This window comes from Geotrypetes seraphini, chromosome 3 (assembly GCF_902459505.1).
Source record: "Geotrypetes seraphini chromosome 3, aGeoSer1.1, whole genome shotgun sequence".
Taxonomy (NCBI): domain Eukaryota; kingdom Metazoa; phylum Chordata; class Amphibia; order Gymnophiona; family Dermophiidae; genus Geotrypetes; species Geotrypetes seraphini.
The window spans coordinates 157,190,927-157,211,015 of record NC_047086.1 but is presented as its reverse complement, the minus strand read 5'-3'; the positions used below and the strand labels follow the sequence as shown (position 1 = coordinate 157,211,015).

Below are 20,089 nucleotides of genomic sequence, written 5' to 3'. Positions count from 1 at the left end.
TGGTGATGGTTATTCATGCTATAACAGAGCCTATTGCCCTGGATCATTAACATGGAATGTTGCTACTCTTTGGGTTTTGGCCAGGTACTAGGGCCCTGGATTAGCCACCGTGAGAATAGGCTACTAGGCTTGGGACCAGTGGTCTGCCCCAGTAAGGCTATTCTTATGAAATTTATATTCCATACAATTTACAGTTCTTGGTGAGCTACAATTAAAGCATACACTATACCAAAAACACACCCAACACAGAATAACTTTTTAATATATACATCAAATGACAAAAACATCAACTTTAATTTTTTTTAAAAAAGGGATATCACATCATGTATTGAAAAGGAGATGCTTTAGGGTGGCACCTGCTGACAACTGGTGTGAAGGTAGATATGTTGAATATAGAGAGGAAAGCATGCCATTTAATTTATATTGTTTTATATAAAAACTTATTTAAGGTATATGTTACCTCCTTTTTATGGTTTAAGAGTAACTTACTACGAAAATAATAATCTCATTTCCCTGTGATAAATTATTGTGAATGATCTAATAGCAAACTTTATTCATAGGATACTGACTTTGACTGCGAGCCCATTAGAGACAGAAAAAGTACCTCTACTGTATATAATTCTGTATGTAAACCACTTTGAACCACAATATATCACATGCACAGTACGGTATATCAAATGCATAACTCTTACCCTGACTTTTGTCAACTCCCCAAAAAGCCAAAGCCCTCAAAACAAATCCGGAGTGCCATGCAAGATTTAAGCATTGGTGACCAGCTGGCAACAGACTAGAGAATTGTGACTGGGATGCTGAAAAGCTGCAACAGCTGTTCTCCAAACCTCAGTGTGACTCAGGAAAATGCTGCATTATAAGGCTGCAACAGCCCCCACCAAACATGCAAGACTTGTAAATGTTGTATAAAATAAATTACACTCCTGTCAGTCACTGAAGCACGTCATGAGTGTGAACATTACAGAAGCTGAAAACAGATAACTTCAGAAATGCATATTCATTTAATGACGACGTGCACAGACAAGGTACAAAATAATTATACAGTTATAACATTCAGACTCTCAAGAACATATAATTTAAGCTTGAATAGATGTAGGTTATACAATTTGCAAAAGTCAGTAATAAAATGAAGGCATTAAGAGGGGGACGAGTCTTCATGGGATGTGGAAGAAACCAATTTGTGAGGCTAAATTAACATGGGTGTGTTCCCCTTATCAGGTGCCCAGGCCTCTAGCAAGGCTGAAGGTGCTGTGCAGCACACCTGGCATAGGGGTAGAAAATATTTACAAAACCTAGGGACCAGCTTTTAGACATGTTCAGCATTGTTTTTAAAAATTGCAAATGTGGGTGATTTTTTTCCTAGTTTATTTATTTTTTCCTCTCCAAGAATTTACCCTTCTCCTCATCACCCTCCCCTACCTCACACCCATCTCCTCCAGCTTCTTTTCCTGATTCTGAGCACCATCCTATGCAACTGACCTTTTTCTGCCCCTCTCAACTTTCGGCATTGTTGTCTTCTCCCCTTTCCAATTTCTTCCGTCCTCCTGTCCCTCTTTGGGACTTAGTAGCAGGGAAAAGTCCCAGTCTTGCTTCCTAATAGGTAAGCTACTAGACACCTACAAAAAAATGTTTTACAGTGACCCCAGCAATGGACACCTCCCTAACTCAATACAGAGACACTACCCCTCCCTTTCTTACCTTCTCAAATACTATCACATTCTCTTTTTTTCCCCTCTAGTATCCCTGCCTCTCCCCTAGCATTCTCTCTTGCTCTCCCACCTCCCCTCCCAACACACATTCTCCAACTTCTCCCTCAGCATTTTCTATTACTCTCCCTCTCTTCACCATCACCACTCCCTCTCTGACTTCTCTCCCTTTTTCTCTTCCTCTCACTGTAGATCAATGCTTCCCAAACTGCGAGCTGGGACCATTAATGGTGTACAGGACGCCAAGTCTTTATTGAACAAACATAAAAATGAAATCATAAAACTGTTTGTACCCAAAAGGACAGTTAAGGCCGGACCCGACACAGTCCGTGTTTTGAAGAAACTCCTTCCTCAGGGGTTCTAATCTGTAATGTATCAATGCAAGAAAATCTGATGGATAACAAATGGATAAAAACAGTAAATTGCTGAACAACTGTAAGGGCTCCTACGTGGTACAGGGCAATTTATTGTTTTTATCCAGTTGTTATCTATCAAGTTTTCTTGCATTGATATATTACAGATTAGGACCCCTGAGGAAGGAGTTTCTTCAAAACATGGACTGTGTCGGGTCCGGCCCTATATGTCCTTTTGGATACAAACTGTTATGACCTAACGGTATTACATGCAACTTTATAGATGCATCATATGACATGCCTTGCCATGGTATGGTGTTGCTGTGGGCAAAAATCACAGGGTTACAGCCTGAAAAAGTTTTGAGCAGACCTCATATAATACAGAATTACTTATACTGCAGTTGGTCAAAGGTTGGACCCTGCCTGGGTGTCTGGACAAATGGCCTGAACTCCATGCCACCGTTTTCCAGATTCCAGAACTCAAGCCCCTCCCCTTCCAGGCGGCTGATAATGAAGAGGAGGGGGGTCTGACTGGAGCAGAGCAGACTACTCTCTAACCCAGCTCCTCCCCTGTTGCTCCTGCCCCCACTCCAAGTTCCACAGTTCTACTTCCTAAACTAAACTAAACCTTAAGTTTGTATACCGCATCATCTCCACAGAAGTAGAGCTCGACATGGTTTACAGGAGTTGGTATAGAAAGGAACTACAATGAAAAGTAGAAGGACTTAGAGAGAGAAGTTTAGAGGGACTTCGTATATCGATGAGGGAGGGGTTATTGCATTTTAGAGAAAAGCCAAGTTTTCAAATGTTTTCGGAAGAGTTGGAGGGAGGTCAGGCTTCGAAGCTGTTCCAGAGTTCGGTGATCCTGAAGAAGAGGGAAGTCCCTAATTTTCCTGCATGGGATATGTCTTTTAATGAGGGGAAGAATAGTTTGAATTTTTGAGTGGATCTGGTGGTGTTGGGATTAGAGGAGTTCCAGGATAATGGAAAAAGGGGAGGCAGGATACCGTGTAGAGACTTGAAGGTTAGGCAGGCACATTTGTAGTGAACCCTAAGAGGATTACTGGGAGCCAGTGAAGCTTAGACAGAAGTGGGGAGACGTGGTCAAATTTGCTTTTTACGAAGATTACCGTATTTTCGCGGATATAACGCGCGCGTTATACGCGTTTTTACCTACCGCGCATACCCCTCGCGCGTTATATGCCTGAGCGCGGTATACAAAAGTTTTTAAACATAGTTCCCACCCCGCCCGACGCCCGATTCACCCCCCCAGCAGGACCGCTCGCACCCCCACCCCGAACGACCGCTCGCACGCGCTCCCACCCGCACCCGCATCCACGATCGGAGCAAGAGGGAGCCCAAGCCCTCTTGCCCGGCCGACTCCCCGACGTCCGATACATCCCCCCCGGCAGGACCACTCGCACCCCCACCCCGAAGGACCGCCGACTTCCCGACAATATCGGGCCAGAAGGGAGCCCAAACCCTCCTGGCCACGGCGACCCCCTACCCCCACCCCGCACTACATTACGGGCAGGAGGGATCCCAGGCCCTCCTGCCCTCGACGCAAACCCCCCCCCCCCCCCAACGACCGCCCCCCCCAAGAACCTCCGACCGCCCCTCCAGCCGACCCGCGACCCCCCTGGCCGACCCCCACGACCCCCCCATCCCCCTTCCCCGTACCTTTAGTAGTTGGCCGGACAGACGGGAGTCAAACCCGCCTGTCCGGCAGGTAGCCAACGAAGGAATGAGGCCGGATTGGCCCATCCGTCCTAAAGCTCCGCCTACTGGTGGGGCCTAAGGCGCGTGGGCCAATCAGAATAGGCCCTGGAGCCTTAGGTCCCACCTGGGGGCGCGGCCTGAGACACATGGTCGGGTTGGGCCCATGTGCCTCAGGCCACACCCCCAGGTGGGACCTAAGGCTCCAGGGCCTATTCTGATTGGCCCACGCGCCTTAGGCCCCACCAGTAGGCGGAGCTTTAGGACGGATGGGCCAATCCGGCCTCATTCCTTCGTTGGCTGCCTGCCGGACAGGCGGGTTTGGCTCCCGTCTGTCCGGCCAACTATCAAAGGTACGGGGAAGGCGGGTGGGGGTGTCGTGGGGGTCGGCCAGGGGGGTCGCGGGTCGGCTGGGGGACGGGCGGAGGTTCTTGGGGGGGGGGCAGTCGTTGGGGGGGGGGGGTTTGCGTCGAGGGCAGGAGGGCCTGGGATCCCTCCTGCCCGTAATGTAGTGCGGGGTGGGGTTAGGGGGTCGCCGTGGCCAGGAGGGTTTGGGCTCCCTCCTGGCCCGATATTGTTGGGGAGTCGGCGGTCCTTCGGGGTGAGGGTGCGAGTGGTCCTGCCGGGGGGGGGGGGGTGTATCGGACGTCGGGGGGGGGGGGGCATCAGGCTTTCAAGATGGGGACAGACCTTCAAGGGGGGACAGGACTTCAAGGGGGGACAGTGCACGGAAAGTCAGGGGGGGTGAACGGAGAGTCGGGACAGCACGGAAAGTCAGGGCAGTGCACGGAAGTCAGGGGGGGTGAACGGAGAGTCGGGACAGCGCACGGAAAGTCAGGGCGGGCGAAAGGAGCGTCGGGCATCATGCGCGGTATACCCGTGAGCGCGGTATACAAAAGTTTTTGTACATATCATCGTGATTTCTGCGCGCTATACCCGTGTGCGCGTTTTACACGGGTGCGCGTTATATCCGCGAAAATACGGTAGTTTAGCCGCAGTGTTCTGGATCCACTGGAGTCTATGAAGGCTTTTCTTTGTCAGGCTTATGTAGATGGAGTTACAGTAATCCAGTCTGGAAAGAATGATGGATTGTACGAGGACAGCAAAGTGATGATGATGGAAGTAGGATCTCACTTTCCTTAACATGTGAAGGTTGAAAAAGCATTTTTTTACTTCCTTTCAGTTTACAAAACTAATGCTGTTTACAAAATTAATGCGATAAAGGTTTTTACCACAGGCCGATAAGCTAAATGCTCCACTACTCATTGAATTCCTATGAGCATCTGAGCATTTACCTCACATACCCGCAGTAGAAACCTCTACCGCCGTTTAGTAAAAGGAGCTGAAAGCCTTGTACTGTTTGTTTTTTATAAATTACTATATATATTACACTATAGACCTACTACAATATAATAAATATGTATTCCGCTATAAAGCAACAAGGCCTATCATGGATTTTAATACAAGAGAATTAGACTTATCTAGTGAATAACAAAATACTGCAAATAAAATTAATTCAAAAAATACATTAAGAACTTCTGAAATAGAAAAGCATTCTAAACTTTAAACAATGGATCTCCGCTCTAACATACAAAGGTAAAGCATTCTAGAATATTGCTGCTCGATCAGAAAAAATACAGTACTGTAGTGGCATGTTGTCTCCGATTTCAACAGTTTAGCAGATGGATAATGAAGTCACAGAGTCCTTGGAACACAAAGACCTTTGAGATGAAGGGAGCTCAATCAGCTGAGTCAAATATCCTGGGGCTTGACTTAGAATTTTTAAAACCATTGTGCTTCTACTGGGAGCCCCTGAAGATTTATTAATAAAGGATTAATCCTAGCAAACCTATCAGCTCCACAGCTGACCATATTTTGCAAATTCACTCAAAACATGGTCAACTGTCTTGTATCCAAATGTTCACATTATATGGGGTCAATACTAGATTTATAGACAAATAGCTATGTCTCAAATCAAGTCCCACTTGTGACAGCTCCCTTTCCTTCTGTGGGACTAGCCACATTACAATTCAGGTTCTGTAAATCCCTGCCTGGCAAAGGACTTACAATTTAACCTGTTGCTTGGGGCAGTGGATTACAGTCTTGCCTTACTGATGTTCTTTGCTACCTAATCAATCATGATTTGAAGCCTGTCCTGTCTTCCTTGCCTGTTCTAACCATCAGGCAACTTTTACAGAAATGTTTCTAGCCCTACCCCACATCTTTTCTTGTGCAATTGTATTTTCAAATATTAACTATTCCTCACTTTACAATGTTTATTAGAAGGGCGATACAAAATACAATAATAAACTAAATTTCTAAGGAAGCACTACCTACACCCAGACCTCAAATCCCAGTCAACTTTCGCAGGCATGCCTAGATTTCCATTAAGTCAGCATCCATAGGCATATGACCAAGGGTGCTGACTTCCACAGACAAGAAATTAGTCTGTCACTTGCCCACAGCGCACTTTACAGATCTGTTTACAGGTATGTGCCTTCCTGCTCCTATTCTGATAGGGTATCAGTGATCATCAGAGACTCAGGAGTCTGGCAACCACTTATACCCAGTTCTGTAAAACCTGCGCGACAAGCCTGATTTTTAAAAGACCTATTGTAAAGGTATAACAGGCCTTCATGAAAATCCTAAAAGTAGGCTTTGAGAAAATAGCATTAACTGGACTATTGCTAAGTCTTTAACCATCACAGATAGAGCACGGGCTTGAGCATCCCCAATCCTTGACTGTGTCTGCGGAGGAGTAATTTATGTTGGGTTTAGCACCACTAAACTCTTTTAGAGGCGAATTCAAGCGCTTATATGCACACACACAGCCAAGCGAAACAAAACCAAAAAAAGAGGCCCTATCTTCTCCTCTCGCCACCTGTAAAGCCAAGTTTAAAAGGTCTCCGCAAGCTTCACCCCCCTTCCGAAAAAAAATAATAATAATCTGAGAACCTACACAATCACAAAAAATACTTAATACCATCGGATCCTTCACCCTGATCGTAAACCCCTCAAGAGCTGCAGGTCCACCCCCACTACTTCAGCATTCGGGAAATCCCCCGACAAGACAAAGAGCGAAGGGAAAGCGCAACTGTCGAAAAGAGGGGAAAAAAGAAAGACGCAGAAGCGCGTACACCCCCCACCCGCATTGCAAGATTCAACAGGAGAAAATGCACCCAAAAGCCCCCAACTTACTCCTCTTCCTGAAGAGCTTAACAATTGATTTCAGCTTCGGGTTAACGTACACCCCCATATCCAAGGGGGCCTCTGACGCCACAGCCCCAAACCCATAGAAGTGCGAGCGAGGAGGAACAGGTGGCACTTTCCAGCACAACGGAAATCCCGCGAACACGTTCGCTCCTGCCTTTATTTCTCTCTCTTTTTAAAAAAAATTTCTTTGCACCTTTGTTGGTGCCGTTTATTGTCCGTGTTTGAAGATGAAAAGGCTACGGGTGAGGGAAGACGGGCCAGGAGCCGCCTATCCACTCCCAGCACGTGGAGACGAATCCCCGGGAGAAGCAGCGAAGCCCAGCAGCCCGTCTCTAAGCCCGCTGCTGTGGTGGCGGATCAAGAGCGGCCGCTTCTCGCTTCAGTGCCTCCCGCCTGGCTCTCTTTACTTCCCGGGCTTATTCAAGGCAGCGGGTTCCTCCTTCATGATGGGGAGGTGGGGGCAGGGAAGAGGCGAAAACCCAGACTCAAAGGAGTGTAAAGTGACTGAACTGTGTGTGAATCTGCTCTCTTCCCCCCACCTCCCCTCCCGCCTCAATTCTGCCAGTGAATGCCGTTCACGTTCACCCCAGCTAAAGAAGGCCGGGGACGACGCGCTCAGCCCCAGGTCAACACGCTAAAAGGAGAGAAATTAATTGGGCACATCAAGTTGTTATGCCAGACGCTTCAGAAGCACATGAAATGAATTAATTTCTCTTCTTTTACACACTGTGCAGACTTTAGAACATCTCCTCCTCCTCCCCGCCACAACGCTGAAATACAAAAATACTTTTGCCCTTGCCAGTATCTTCATCAAAAAAGATACACCTGACCGCAGGACCCCGCCCTTCCTCTCTTTTCTGAAACATTTTTCAAGATGCTCCACAATCCTTTGCAAATTCAACAGACTTGAGAAATTAGTGGAATTATATTTTCACATATTTATGTAAATTTCATAAAAATCATTTTGAGTGAAATGGTGTGGCATGTGCTATCATTTCTTGTGCGCTTTTATTTTTTTTTTTGGGAGGAGGAATAGTAATCTGTACTAGCAGCGAATAAGGGATCTAAAAGAATAAGAATTAATTATGGAGGAGGGCCAGATGGAAAACAAACAGCGATTGAGGGGGAGGAGGGATAGTGGAACCATGAATGAGGGGAAAGGGGATAAAGGGGTAGTAGGATTGTTGGTCTTTTTCTCTCCCTCTCATCAGATTACATCAAACCCTAGTTACTTCCTCCACCCCATACCTTCATGTATTCTGCCCAACTTCCTTTCTTGTGCAATTGATCCCCATTAGTGGTGAGGGTTCTAGAGAGCCCACTGTTTTGTTTTCATGCTCTACCTCCCATCACTCTGTGATGAGCTCCACTCCTCAGTCTTACTCCCTAAAGCAAGGAATAGGGAGCCTATCTGTTCTGCTCAAGTTTAATCTTTATTATCAGGTTTATTATCATCCAGTCCAGTGTTGCCAGTTGGGCGGTTTTCCCACCAAATTGGGCAAGTTTTTTAAGCCACATGGCAGAAAATAAAGGGCTTGGGTGGGTAGCAAGTTTTGAGCTATTTTTCTCCAGAATTTGGCTTATTTTGGATAGGTAATGGGTTTGCAGGCACACTTCTGGGTTTGTTTGTTTTTCATTGGTTCAGCTGCAGCACAATGGGCCAATCACAATTGACCTTAGAAACTGAGGTCATTTGTGATTGGGCCATTGTGCCCCAGCTGAACCAATGGAAATTCACAATGAGACCAGGTGGGTGCAGGAACAGCTGTGCTTGCTGAGCATCAAGCATGGTGTCAGTGGGCAGGAGGTGTGGGACAGTGGGACAGACTGCAGCAGAGAGAAAGTGATTGTTGGAAACACTCCAATGGTGGCACTCCTCTACAGACAGTAATTAACTTTTATTAGGCTAGAAAGTCCAGGGGGATGCCGATGAAGGTGACAAGGGGGAACCATGCTGGTCTTCGGGGGGGGGGGGGGGGGAGGTTAAAACCATGGGGCCGAGGCCAACTACCCTGATTGCCCTAAAGACCCTTCTTGATGAGGAGGGATGCACGAGGAATACAAGATGGCGGACGCTGTGTAGCTGTGCTCGGCAGGCTTAGCGTTTTTTCTTTATCTTAATAACTGGAAATAGATACTTACTTTGACGGAATGCCTCATACGAAGAGGAAGGGGAGTGTGAGAGCGGGGCACTTGCCGCTGCTCACATTGTCTCCTGCCCAGCAGACAATTCAGCGGTTTTTGCAGCCGCTGAGACCAGCCGACGCCCAGATATCCCCGCAGCGGGAGAGTTCCGCGTCGGACCTGAGTGAGGGAGCACTCGGGTCTCTGGATCTGATGACATCGTTGTCCCCACCGCATCTCTCTGCGCCCCCATGTCCAGCAGAGGCGCAGAGTGTCGAGCTTGGCCCCGAGGGAGAGGAGTTGGAGACCCCGGAGCAGGCAATGGGAGGAGCTACTGCCCTAGCTGGAACGCTGGGAGGAAGAGCTGCTGAAGGAGAAGGAGTACCAACAAGCACCCCAGCAGTGACACTGGAAATACTTTTGGAGGCTATCAAGAGACTGGATGTGAAGGTGGAGAAGACTGCCTCAGATGTTGAGGTAATGGTTAAGAAAATGGATAATTTTTCTGAAAGTTTGCTGAAAGTCAAGCAAGAGTGCATGGATAAAATACAAACTGAGTCAGCTTCATTGAAAAATTCAATTACCACTATTGTTAAAGAACAAAATTCCACTGCCCGTAAAATAGAAATGATTGAGAACTTTAACAGAAGATTGAACCTGAGAATTTTAAATTGCCCAAGGATTTTGGCAATATCACCTATTGAGATTTTTAAAAAATTTCTGGTAGAATGTTTGAATTATCCACAAGATCAGATTCCGCCTCTAAATAAAGTATACTTTTTACCTACTTCAAAAAGAAATTCAGATATACCTAAAGGTGAGAATTTGGTCACTGATAAAGACTTGCAAAACCTTACGGCAATATTAGAGGAATCATCTACGGAAGTTAAAGAGAGAGGAACTTTAATTGTTAACTTTATCTTTGAACAAGATCTTAATGGAGTTATGAGGTTGTTCTTTAAAAAGTCTGGATCACTTTTTTGTGGTCAACGTTTATGGTTATATCATGATGTAACTAGAATAACCCAGGAAAGACGGAAAATATTTTTGGGCATGAGAGAAGAAACAAGGAAGCTAGGTGCTACTTTTTTGCTAGCTTATCCATGCAAATGTGTTATTAAGTTTAAAGGTCTGAAATATGTGTATTTTACACCAGATCATCTACGTTCCTTTTTAGATCTCAAAGGTTTATCTAGTGGAGGGAGTGTAGCTTAAAGGAATTGCTGGGTTGTAGCGTTTAAGCCTTTACTTTTTTGTTATATTATTGTAATATTACTCCCTATAATATCTTTGTTTTCTTTTCCTCCTCCTGATTTGAGGTCTAAGGAAGAGTTAAGTTTCATATATATATTTATTTTAAATATTGTAATGTTTAATGATGCTTTTCTTTTGGAACATGATTCTGTATTTCTAAACCAAGTAGTTATACTTGTAAAGTATGTTAAATTCAATAAAAATAAAGTTAAAAAAAAAAAAGACCCTTCTTGATATACACTGGGGCATCAAAGAGCGGACTATACCAGACTGAAGGGGGAGGTGAAAGGGAAGAAATAATGGGTCTGGAAACAGAGGAGAGGGAGAGAGATGGTGGACAATGGGATAGAGAGAAAAGAAAGGTGGAGAATTTGGACCCAGGGGTGGTGGGTATAGAGCTACTGGATAGGAGGGTAGTTGGGAAGAGAAAGGGAAAAATGATGGAGCCTGAGGTGCTGGAAAGGAGGGAAAGAGATGCTGGTTGAAAGAGAAGTTGAGAAAAGGAGAGATGGTGGGTCTGGGGCTGGTGGGATCCATTGTTGCAGCTGCTCTATCACTCTTTGGCCCACCGACAGCATGACTGAAGTAAACATACTGCCTTCCACTGCTTGGAAGCGTTCCCTCTGCTACTGCTTCCTTGTCCCCACATAGAAGAAGCAGTAGCAGAGGGAAAAATTCCAGGCTGGCAAATAAAGTGTGCTTACTTCATGCTGCCGGTGGCCTGAGTGCAAGAGTACATAAAAACAAGAATTGTCATACTAGGACAGACCAAAGGTCCATAAAGCCCAGTATCCTGTTTCCAACAGTGGCCAAATCCAGGTCCCAAGCACCTAGCTAGATTCCAAGTAAGCTGCTTATCCTAGGAATAAGCAGTGGCTTTCCCCAAGTCATCTCAATATTGGCCTATGGACTTCTCTTTTAGGAAACTATCCAAACCTTTTTTTAAACCTTGTTAAGCTAATTTCACCACATTCTCTGGTAACAAATTCTAGAGTCTAATTATACATTGTGCGAAGAAACAGTTTCTCCGGTTTGTTTAAATCTACTACTTAGTAGCTTCATTGCATGTCCCTTAGCCCTAGTATTTTTGGAATGAGTGAACTCATCGACCCTAGGGCGACAAGAACTGCACACAGTATTCAAAGAGCAGCCGTACTATAGAGCGAAACAGGGGCATATAACATTTTCATCTTTGTTTTCCATTCCTTTCCTGATAAATCCTAACATTCTATGCTTTTTTAGAAGTCGCCGCACATTGATCTGATGGTTTCAACATATCTTCACCAATGACACCTACATCCTTTTCCTGGGCAGTGACTCCTAACACAGAACCCAACATCACATAGCTGTAGTTTGGGTTCCTCTTTTCCACATGCATCACTTTGCACTTGCTCACATTAAACATCTGCCATTTTGATGCCCAGTTTCACAAGGTCCTCTTGCAATTTAACAATTTTGAACAACTTTGTGTCATCAGCAAATTTAATCATTCCCACCTGTAGATCATTGATAAATTTGTTAAAAAGCAACAGTCCCAGCACAGACCCCTGAGGAACCCCACTATTTACTGAATAATAAATCCCTCAATGTGTACCCACACTGTGCAACAATAATACTCTCAATATTCTTGCTGAAGGAGGAAAAAAGCCTCAGATCCCCGTATGCCACCTTATTTAATTCCTGCGGGCAGTACTGGAAAGGGAGAACACTTCACAGGCAAAAAAAAAAACAAAACCCCTTGTAAAGTTCCCACAGTAAACAATGCAATTCTGTCAATCATGAATGTGTTGATTAGATATGATAACTTTATTAACTTAATAATGTTTTCAAAGCCACAGAACAAAATCTCATTGTTGTCCATTCAAAAACTTTATGTTCAAAGTTCTTGACTCGATCTCTGCCTCATCAATGGTCCACCGGCAAGCTGCATCAGGGCAAGAGACCCAGGACAATCAGCACACTACTTCTGTGCTCAAAAATGGCAAACCCCATTATTTACCCTTTTCCATTGAGATTATTGACCATTTAAACCCACTCTCTGTTTTCTGTCTTTCAACCAGTTCTCAATTCATAAAAGGACTCTAGCTCCTATCCCATGACTTTCTAATTTCCTCAGAAGTCTTTCATGAGGTACTTTGTCAAATGCCTTTTGAAAATCCAAATACACAATATCAACCACCAGCAGCCTGGTTCCACCTTGGTTAAGGTGGAGCCCACCTTTGTGGAATAGGCTCCCTCTTCCCCAGTATGTCGTCCGGTTCCCAACAAATCTAAAACCCTCCTCTCTGCATCATCGCCTCATTCACACATCCGGAGCTCTGCCTGTCTTTTGGGACTTGCACATGGCTGCCTTATTGGATCCCATGGAGGGGAGGAATGTAGTTGGAATCATTGGCAGAACTGAGTCCATCGGTCGTTCTTGGAACAAAAAAGCCCATGTTGTCTCAGTTCTCCTTTTTGCAGGAAAAGGAAACCTCGGAGTTCTTAAGCAAAAATGGAACAAACTTAATATTGTTTCCTGGCCGAACATGGAAGATGCCAATGTTGAACAATTCTGGGTGGATGTTATCAATTATACAGATGCAGCTGGAGAGTATGAATTCAATGAAATAGGGAAGTTTTTACCTTATCCTTGTTGGCTCTCCCATTCAGTAATGCAGCTATGGAACGGACACTCTCTTAAATGAACCTCAAAGACTAAACTCAGGAACAGAATGCATCAAGAACTCTTAGAATCAATATTGAACATCCATGCATTCATGTCTCGACACAACTTGTGCTGCAACAGTTTTGAGCCATATGCATCAATGTTGTGCCGTTTTTCATCGGACATCTACAGTACCTCAGATAATGAGCTTGATTTTTAGCCTCAGCTAGTTACAGCTCTGCATTGTACGTTAAGTGCTTCTTTTTATTGTGATTTTCTGAATGTTTTGTATTTGAGTTTTTGCCATCTGGCAACCCTGATCCAGTCAGAAGCTTTCAGTGATGCAGAGGATCACGGTCAGCCCAGGGCATCTCTGGCTGCAAGAAGATACAGACTCATTTCCATACATCAAAGGGTTGCATTTATAAGCGCTTTAACACAACCTTAGCTCATTAGGCCGGCTCTTGGGGCAAGAGTTTTAGCAATTTGGTATCAAGTTATACCTCATATCAAACTTTTAGAAGGATGTTGAAAACTTATCTATTTGATAAATTTTATAAATAAGCTTATAATTCTCTTTATGTACAGTGATGTTTTTACATTTGTTAACAGCACAGAACTGAGAGTATATAACTGGCTTGTTATGTTATGTTGTTATGTCTGTAGCCCATAGGCACGTGCCTCACATGATTCTTGTGTAGCCAGTCTGCATCAGTAGTTCGCAGAATTTACAATCTCGCCCCAGGTTCGTCCATAGTGGGCTTAGAGTGGCTTCCCCAGGTTCTGTCCACAGCAGGCCTGAGCGCAGACTAAGCAGTTCCCATGGTGGTTTGCAAGGATCAAGGCCAACTGTGTTCCTGCCCTCAGTTCCATGTCGGGGACTGGATAGCAGTCCGAAGAAACAAGTCATCTGTTGGACTCCAGGTTTGTATGAGGCAGAAATCTTCTCTCACCTCTGATTTGAGGTTTCCCTAGGCAGCTCCAGCACAGCAGCATTGCACAGTGAGTAAGCCTATTACAATCTATGGGAAAAATCAAGGAGGAGGGGCGTCTCCCTCTACACCACCCCCTGGGTCCAACTTCTCCCCCTTTCTTTTACCTCTCTTTATCCCATTGACCACCATCTCTCTCCATCTCCTCTGTTTCCAGGCCAATTATTTCTTCCTCCCACCCTCAGTCCAGCATATCCCCCTCTGACCCCCTCCCCCGTGAACTTCAAGAAGGGCTTTTAAGGCAAACAGGGCAGTTGCCCTTGGCCCTGCAGTTTTAGGAGATCCCCACCCTCTTGAAGGCTGTCATGCTTCCCCTTGTATCTTCCCTCGTCCAGCGTCCCCCTAATTTTAGAAGTTCATTATAACCCATGCTGAAACATGCTTCCTCTCATCTTCTCCTGCCTTTCACCGTGCTCACGTGTGCTCGCCTCCAGTGCATGCTGTTCTGGTCTTGTCATGAAGTTTCATTGGTCCATGTGGACCAATCACAAACAACCTCAGAGTCCCTAATGTCATTTGTGATTGGCCCATTGTGCTGCAGCAGAACCAATGAAAAAAAAAGCTGCCAAAAGCCCTTTATTTTCCACCATGGGGCTTAAAAATTAGCCCAATTTAGCAGGAAAACTGCACAACTGGCAACACTGCCAGGAGGGAAAAATAGGATTGCTACAGCTCCAAAAGCTACTTTTGACACAGGCATTGCTGCCACATCCAGCAGGAATCAATAGGAGGGGCTTGATTTTACAGCCCTTTCCACAGCCCAACAATCTGTGACTTTCTCTGGAAAAAGGTGTCTAAAGTCACCAGAAACAAAAGATAAGGTTTTAAAATAAATTCTTTTAGAGTAAACAATTTGTAATAAAACAGTCCAAACCCCAACTTTTTATGTGAAAGAACAAATTAAAATTAAAAAAAAGCTACAGAAGTTCAAACATGTAACTTTTGGAAGACTGCTTATGGACCATGACAGCAAAAACTGGCTATTATCAACATTTTAAATCTGCTACTTTAGCCCCCACCCCGCCACTTAAGAAGCTGCCTTAGGCTTTTTTTATTGCCAGCTGTGGTGGAATTAGCTCCAACACTCATAATAGTCCTATGAGCATCGATGCTAATAACACCACGGCTGGCAACAAAAAACCCTAACGTGGCTTCATAAAGTGTAGATCCATAAGGGACATACCCCAGATGATCTTCTATACACCGTTTTAGAAGCTCCCAAGTTACTTCGGGGTGGCAATCTGGCAGTAATGTTATAGAGAAAAGAACAACAATGGATCTACACTTGGGACATGATTATTCCAAATGGCCTCAGTAGGGAGGTTGAATGGTGGGCTTTTTTGCCCCGTTAAATCACATGATATTTTCATTGTCCATGAGAATCTTTAAGTTCCTGAGGTCAGCGGGTGATGTCACTTCTGGTGCTAAAGTATTTAAATCATGACGGTGTTAAGTTGCTGCTGTCTGACATATAGGAGAAAGTGACACTTTAAAGAGAGGTAGCTCCTGGAGCCGCCTAAACATATATGCATAAGGCATTTTTGAATGAATTAGAACAGTGGTTCCCAACCTTGTCCTGGAGGTCCACCAGGCCAATCGGGTTTTCAGGCTAGCCCTAATGAATATGCATGAGAGAAATTTGCTTATAGTCGAAATGACAGGCATGCAAATCTGCTCCATGCATATTCATTAGGGCTATCCTGAAAACCCGATTGGCCTGGTGGACCTCCAGGACAGGGCTGGGAACCACTGAATTAGAATGTTAAGCAGAAGTTGTAATGTAGATTTTGTATGTTTTGTTTACAGACCATCTTTTCAAGGCATTTTACCAGAGCTAGATAATAGGTTTTCTGAAGCAGCAGTTGCGAAACGTGTCAGAACCCAAAGTATTTGTTTAGATCTCTTCCCTTCAAACAACATCAGAAAAGCTGAATTATTATTGAGAATTTTGTGAATGGACATCAGTTTACTAAACATGTGCAATGATTGAGAATCTAGACACAGATTTTTAAGAGCTCGGGCCAGTCCCGCAGTTCGGTCTGAGATTTAAACCTCTGAGCACTATTTATAAAGTAGTATAAAGCTATATGAACATTTATGGAAGTGATATTTATCATGCCAGCCAATGAATGTTTTCATTATTATTGTATGACATTTATTTGTATGCTGGAAATTTGTTATGGTACTACTGTACTGGCCTTGGTTTGCTGGACTCCGTGTAGTTCTCAAGGCTTTGTCGTCTTCCCGTGGGTCTTGGTTTGCTGGATTCAGTGTGGTTTTTTCACTACTGTATACACGCTACCAGTGTTAAATGTGAAGTAGATTTCCTTCATCAATGTTGTCTCCACTCTTTTTTGAAAGGAATCAAGTCATTTTGTGAATTCTATTAAAAAGAAAAAAATGCCTGGCCTGTGTTCTGGGACTAAAACACAAGCCAAAGGGGTTAACAGGGGTCTCCGCACTGTTCTGCCAGTGAGACACTGGCTGTGTGGATGTGCTGACCCAGCCTGAACATGACCTCAGTGCCATCAAGTCAGCGCCTAGGTCACCTGTTGCACAATAGCACTTTGTGCACTCTAGAGCTGTATGGATGCTGCTACTTGTTTTCCATTCCCAGGGGGTGGAGGGCAAAGTCGTAGTAACAAAATAAAGAGTTGTCCATAGTTTAGTTCTTGCTCAGGGTACCACCATACATTAGAGTGTGAGAGCAAAGAGTTTTGGAAGTTAAAACAATTAACTCATCCTTAATTAGCTTTCATCTTACTGAACCTAAAATATTTTGCCAATTTTGTACAATGTTTATGCATTGATAGCGTAAACCAAACTTGTACAAAAAATATTCATCTGTACACCAGCCTGAAATTAAAGCATCAGAGTTCAACCACAGAGCTGTAGGATTATTTAATACACTAGTGTTTAAGCCCGTTACATTAACGGGTGCTAGAGTACATGTCTGTCTGGAATTTCTTAATTTGTCTCTCTCTTCTTGGATGCTGTCTGTCTGTCATTCTTTCTGTCTGTCTCTCCCTGGCCCCCTGTCTGTCTATCTTTATTTCTAACTCTATCCTCTTCCTTCAATCCTGCATGTGCCCTTTTTTCTTTCTCCTCCCCACTTCCTTCCAACGTCTGCTCCCCCTGTCCCTCAGACCTCCATTCAGCGGCTGTCCCTCCTCTCCCCCACACTTCCATTCAGTGTCTGTCTCCCTCTCTCTATCCCTTCTATCTACTGTTCACCCTCTGTCTTGCCACTTCCGTTCACTGCCCTCTCTTCTCTTTCCATCCAGTGTCCGTCCTCTCTCTCTCTCTGTTCCATATGACATCTCTTCCTTCCTTTCCCCCCTTCCTTTTCCCTTGGTCTGGCATATATTCCTCCTTCCCTCCATGCCCTGCCATCTCTTCTTCCCTCCAAGCCATTCTCTCCCCCTCTGCTCCCTTTTCTCCTTGAACTTCATCGGGCAGCAGCAGCATTCACAATTCATTGCTGTTGCCGGCTTCAGGTCTTCCTCTCTGTCAGGTCGTTTTCCTGAAAACAGAAAGTAGGCAGGACCCGTCAGAGAGGAAGGCCTGAAGCTGGCAACAGCAGCGAATTGTAAACGCTGCTGCTGCCCGAAGAAGCCAGGCCTTGAAAAACCTGAGGCAGACCGCTTCTCTCCCCTCCCAGCTCAACCTCCGCTGACTCAGCTCCCTTACCCTTTCCGATCTCCGCCTGCGTCGTGGAAGCGTGAAGACTGAGCGCCAGCAACCGGGGTGGCGAGGACGCAGCTCAGGAGACTGTGAAGGTGTTGGCCTGCGGCGGTGCTCCACGAAGCCCTCCTCCTGGCAGCCGCCGCCAGCTCCAATCGGGGCGGCGAGGACGCGGGCAGGGAGAGAGCCTGCCTGCGCTTCCTCCAGCGGTTGGTGAGTGAGGGCGGGAGGAGGGGAGTGGCTAGAGTGATCCCTGCCGCGGCCACGGATCAGAAATCACAGCGGCAGGGATCACGAAGATTCAAAAGCGCATGCGCGCTCTAGAGTTTTATTATATAGGATTTTTATAAACTCAGTCCTGGAACTTCTTGAACAGATCTTGTATGCAGGAGATAGATTTATATTCAATGGAGGCAGTGCCTGCACATTTCCCATTACATGCATATTTATTGAAGATACCTTGAAAAGCAGACTGGTTTGGTGTAGGTTGAGAACTTCTGCACTATTGGCAATCCCATTTCCCTGCAGGCTGCTAGTTTAGTACAGTAATTTGAAAAGGTACCCCCACCCCCAATTTCCTCTATAGGTGTTCTATAATTTTGTTCCTTAAATTAATAATTTTAAAACTGTTATGTGTTTACTGAGGTTCCCTTTGTCTAATATTACATTTTGTTTATAGATCAGAAATGATGCGGTATATAAACTTAAGGTTTAGATTAGATTAGAAGCCACTGAGTGTGATTGATATACATATATATACACATTCACACACACACACTGTATATACTCAAATATAAACTGCAATGCCTTTTTCACCCCAAAAAGGAGGAAAAAAGGGTGACTTGAATATAAACCAAGATTAGAAATTTGGATGAGCCAGTCTACAAAAACTTGAGAATATCCACTGCTCTTTTCCCAGGCTGAGCAGCATAAAATCTGTTTTGTTTTGGTTGTTTTTTGTTTGGGGGGGGCTTGGGGGGGATGAATCTTCCCAGATAATTGTGACCTGGATTGGACACTGCTGGAAACAGGATACTGGGCTTGATAGACCTTCAATCTGGCCCAGTATGGCAACTCTTATGTTCTTAATTAAGAGAATAAGCAACAAGATCTGATGTCCCTTTCCATGTATACTAAAAGTATGAAAAACAGACTTGAATTCTATAATTACAAACACTTCCTCTTTGTCCTTCTATTCACAAGCAAATTCCTTTTCATTATAAACCATTCTGTCATTTACACAGGCATGGAATTATAAATGAGATATTCCCCTCCCCCAGCCAGCATTGCGCTTACTGTTAGTACCGAAGAAACTTACTGCTGAACATCAGCATGCCTATCCTCCATACAGGCCTCCTCTGCTAAATACATACACCCCGTGATGAAGCTCAAAGCTGCTATCCGTGCACATGACCAATGGCGCAGCTGTCCTCCATTCAACTCCGGATGACCACCAGGCCGCTATCCTTCGTGCACACAAACCCCCACCATCACCCTCCTCCATGCATACCCCACTCCCCGACATCACGCTTACCTTCTCAGAGAAGGCAGGCCTTGAGCATGTGCAGATGCTCAAGGCCCCGCCCTGGATCAGAATACAGCACTGTCGGTGACAACAGGTTTCCAGTACTAATGGTAAGCATGATGTCAGGGAATGGGGCGTGCATGGAGGAGGGTAGTGGCAGTGGTTTGTGTGTACGGAGGATAGCGGCTTTGGGGTTCATCACAGGAGGCATGTATTCAGCAGGAGGAGGGGGCAGGCATCGTCCTATTGAAGATTACAGCCCTGGTGGTCATTGGGAGTTGAATGGAGGACAGCCGCACCATCGGTTGGGTGGTGGTTCAAATATAAACCGAGACCCTCATTTTTGGGCCCAAAAATATTGGTTTATATTAGAGTATATATGGTATATATATATATATATATATATATGAGAAATCAAGAGAGGGGGACTTTTGAGATATTGTTTTTTGCAGTACTTTCTGCAAAGCTCAAATTAATATCTAATTGCACAGTGCCCCTATGACATGCAGAGCCAACAGGGTCTGGAAGGCAAAAGCAGGTATCTGTCTGCATTTCTATAGTTTTGAGCAATGGTTTCTCATCCATTTAATTAGTATGTGTACCCTCTGCACCAAAAGCTGCTCTCTATTTCCTACCATTCAACTGTTAAGAACAGAATGGATGACAAAATAAATTTCCAAACAACCCAATACAAGCGCTCCACTCTACCACTCTCATGCAAAAAAAACTTGAACCGATAAATGTAAAAGCATGCAAGAGACAAACACACACAGGAAAAATTGCAAGCAGTTGTGGGAGGCACAGAAAAACTGGGGGGAAGCTTCTCAAAACTTTATGGTAAAATTCGATGGGCCGCTGTTGCA

The 20,089-nt window shown here is 44.9% G+C and overlaps 1 protein-coding gene across 5 annotated transcripts in view; it reads right to left on the bottom strand.

The window, feature by feature from the left end:
* NHSL1 (NHS like 1) overlaps positions 1-20,089 on the bottom strand; it is a 397,692-nt gene that overhangs the window by 90,694 nt on the left and 286,909 nt on the right. The window contains exon 1 of one of the 5 annotated variants that reach the window (XM_033936273.1): positions 6,986-7,720. The exons of the other annotated variants lie outside the window; for them this stretch is intronic. Coding sequence (XP_033792164.1) covers positions 6,986-7,043 — 58 coding nt within the window. The 5' untranslated portion in view covers positions 7,044-7,720. Of the gene's footprint in view, positions 1-6,985; positions 7,721-20,089 lie in introns of those variants that run through there. 5 annotated transcript variants of the gene reach the window in all.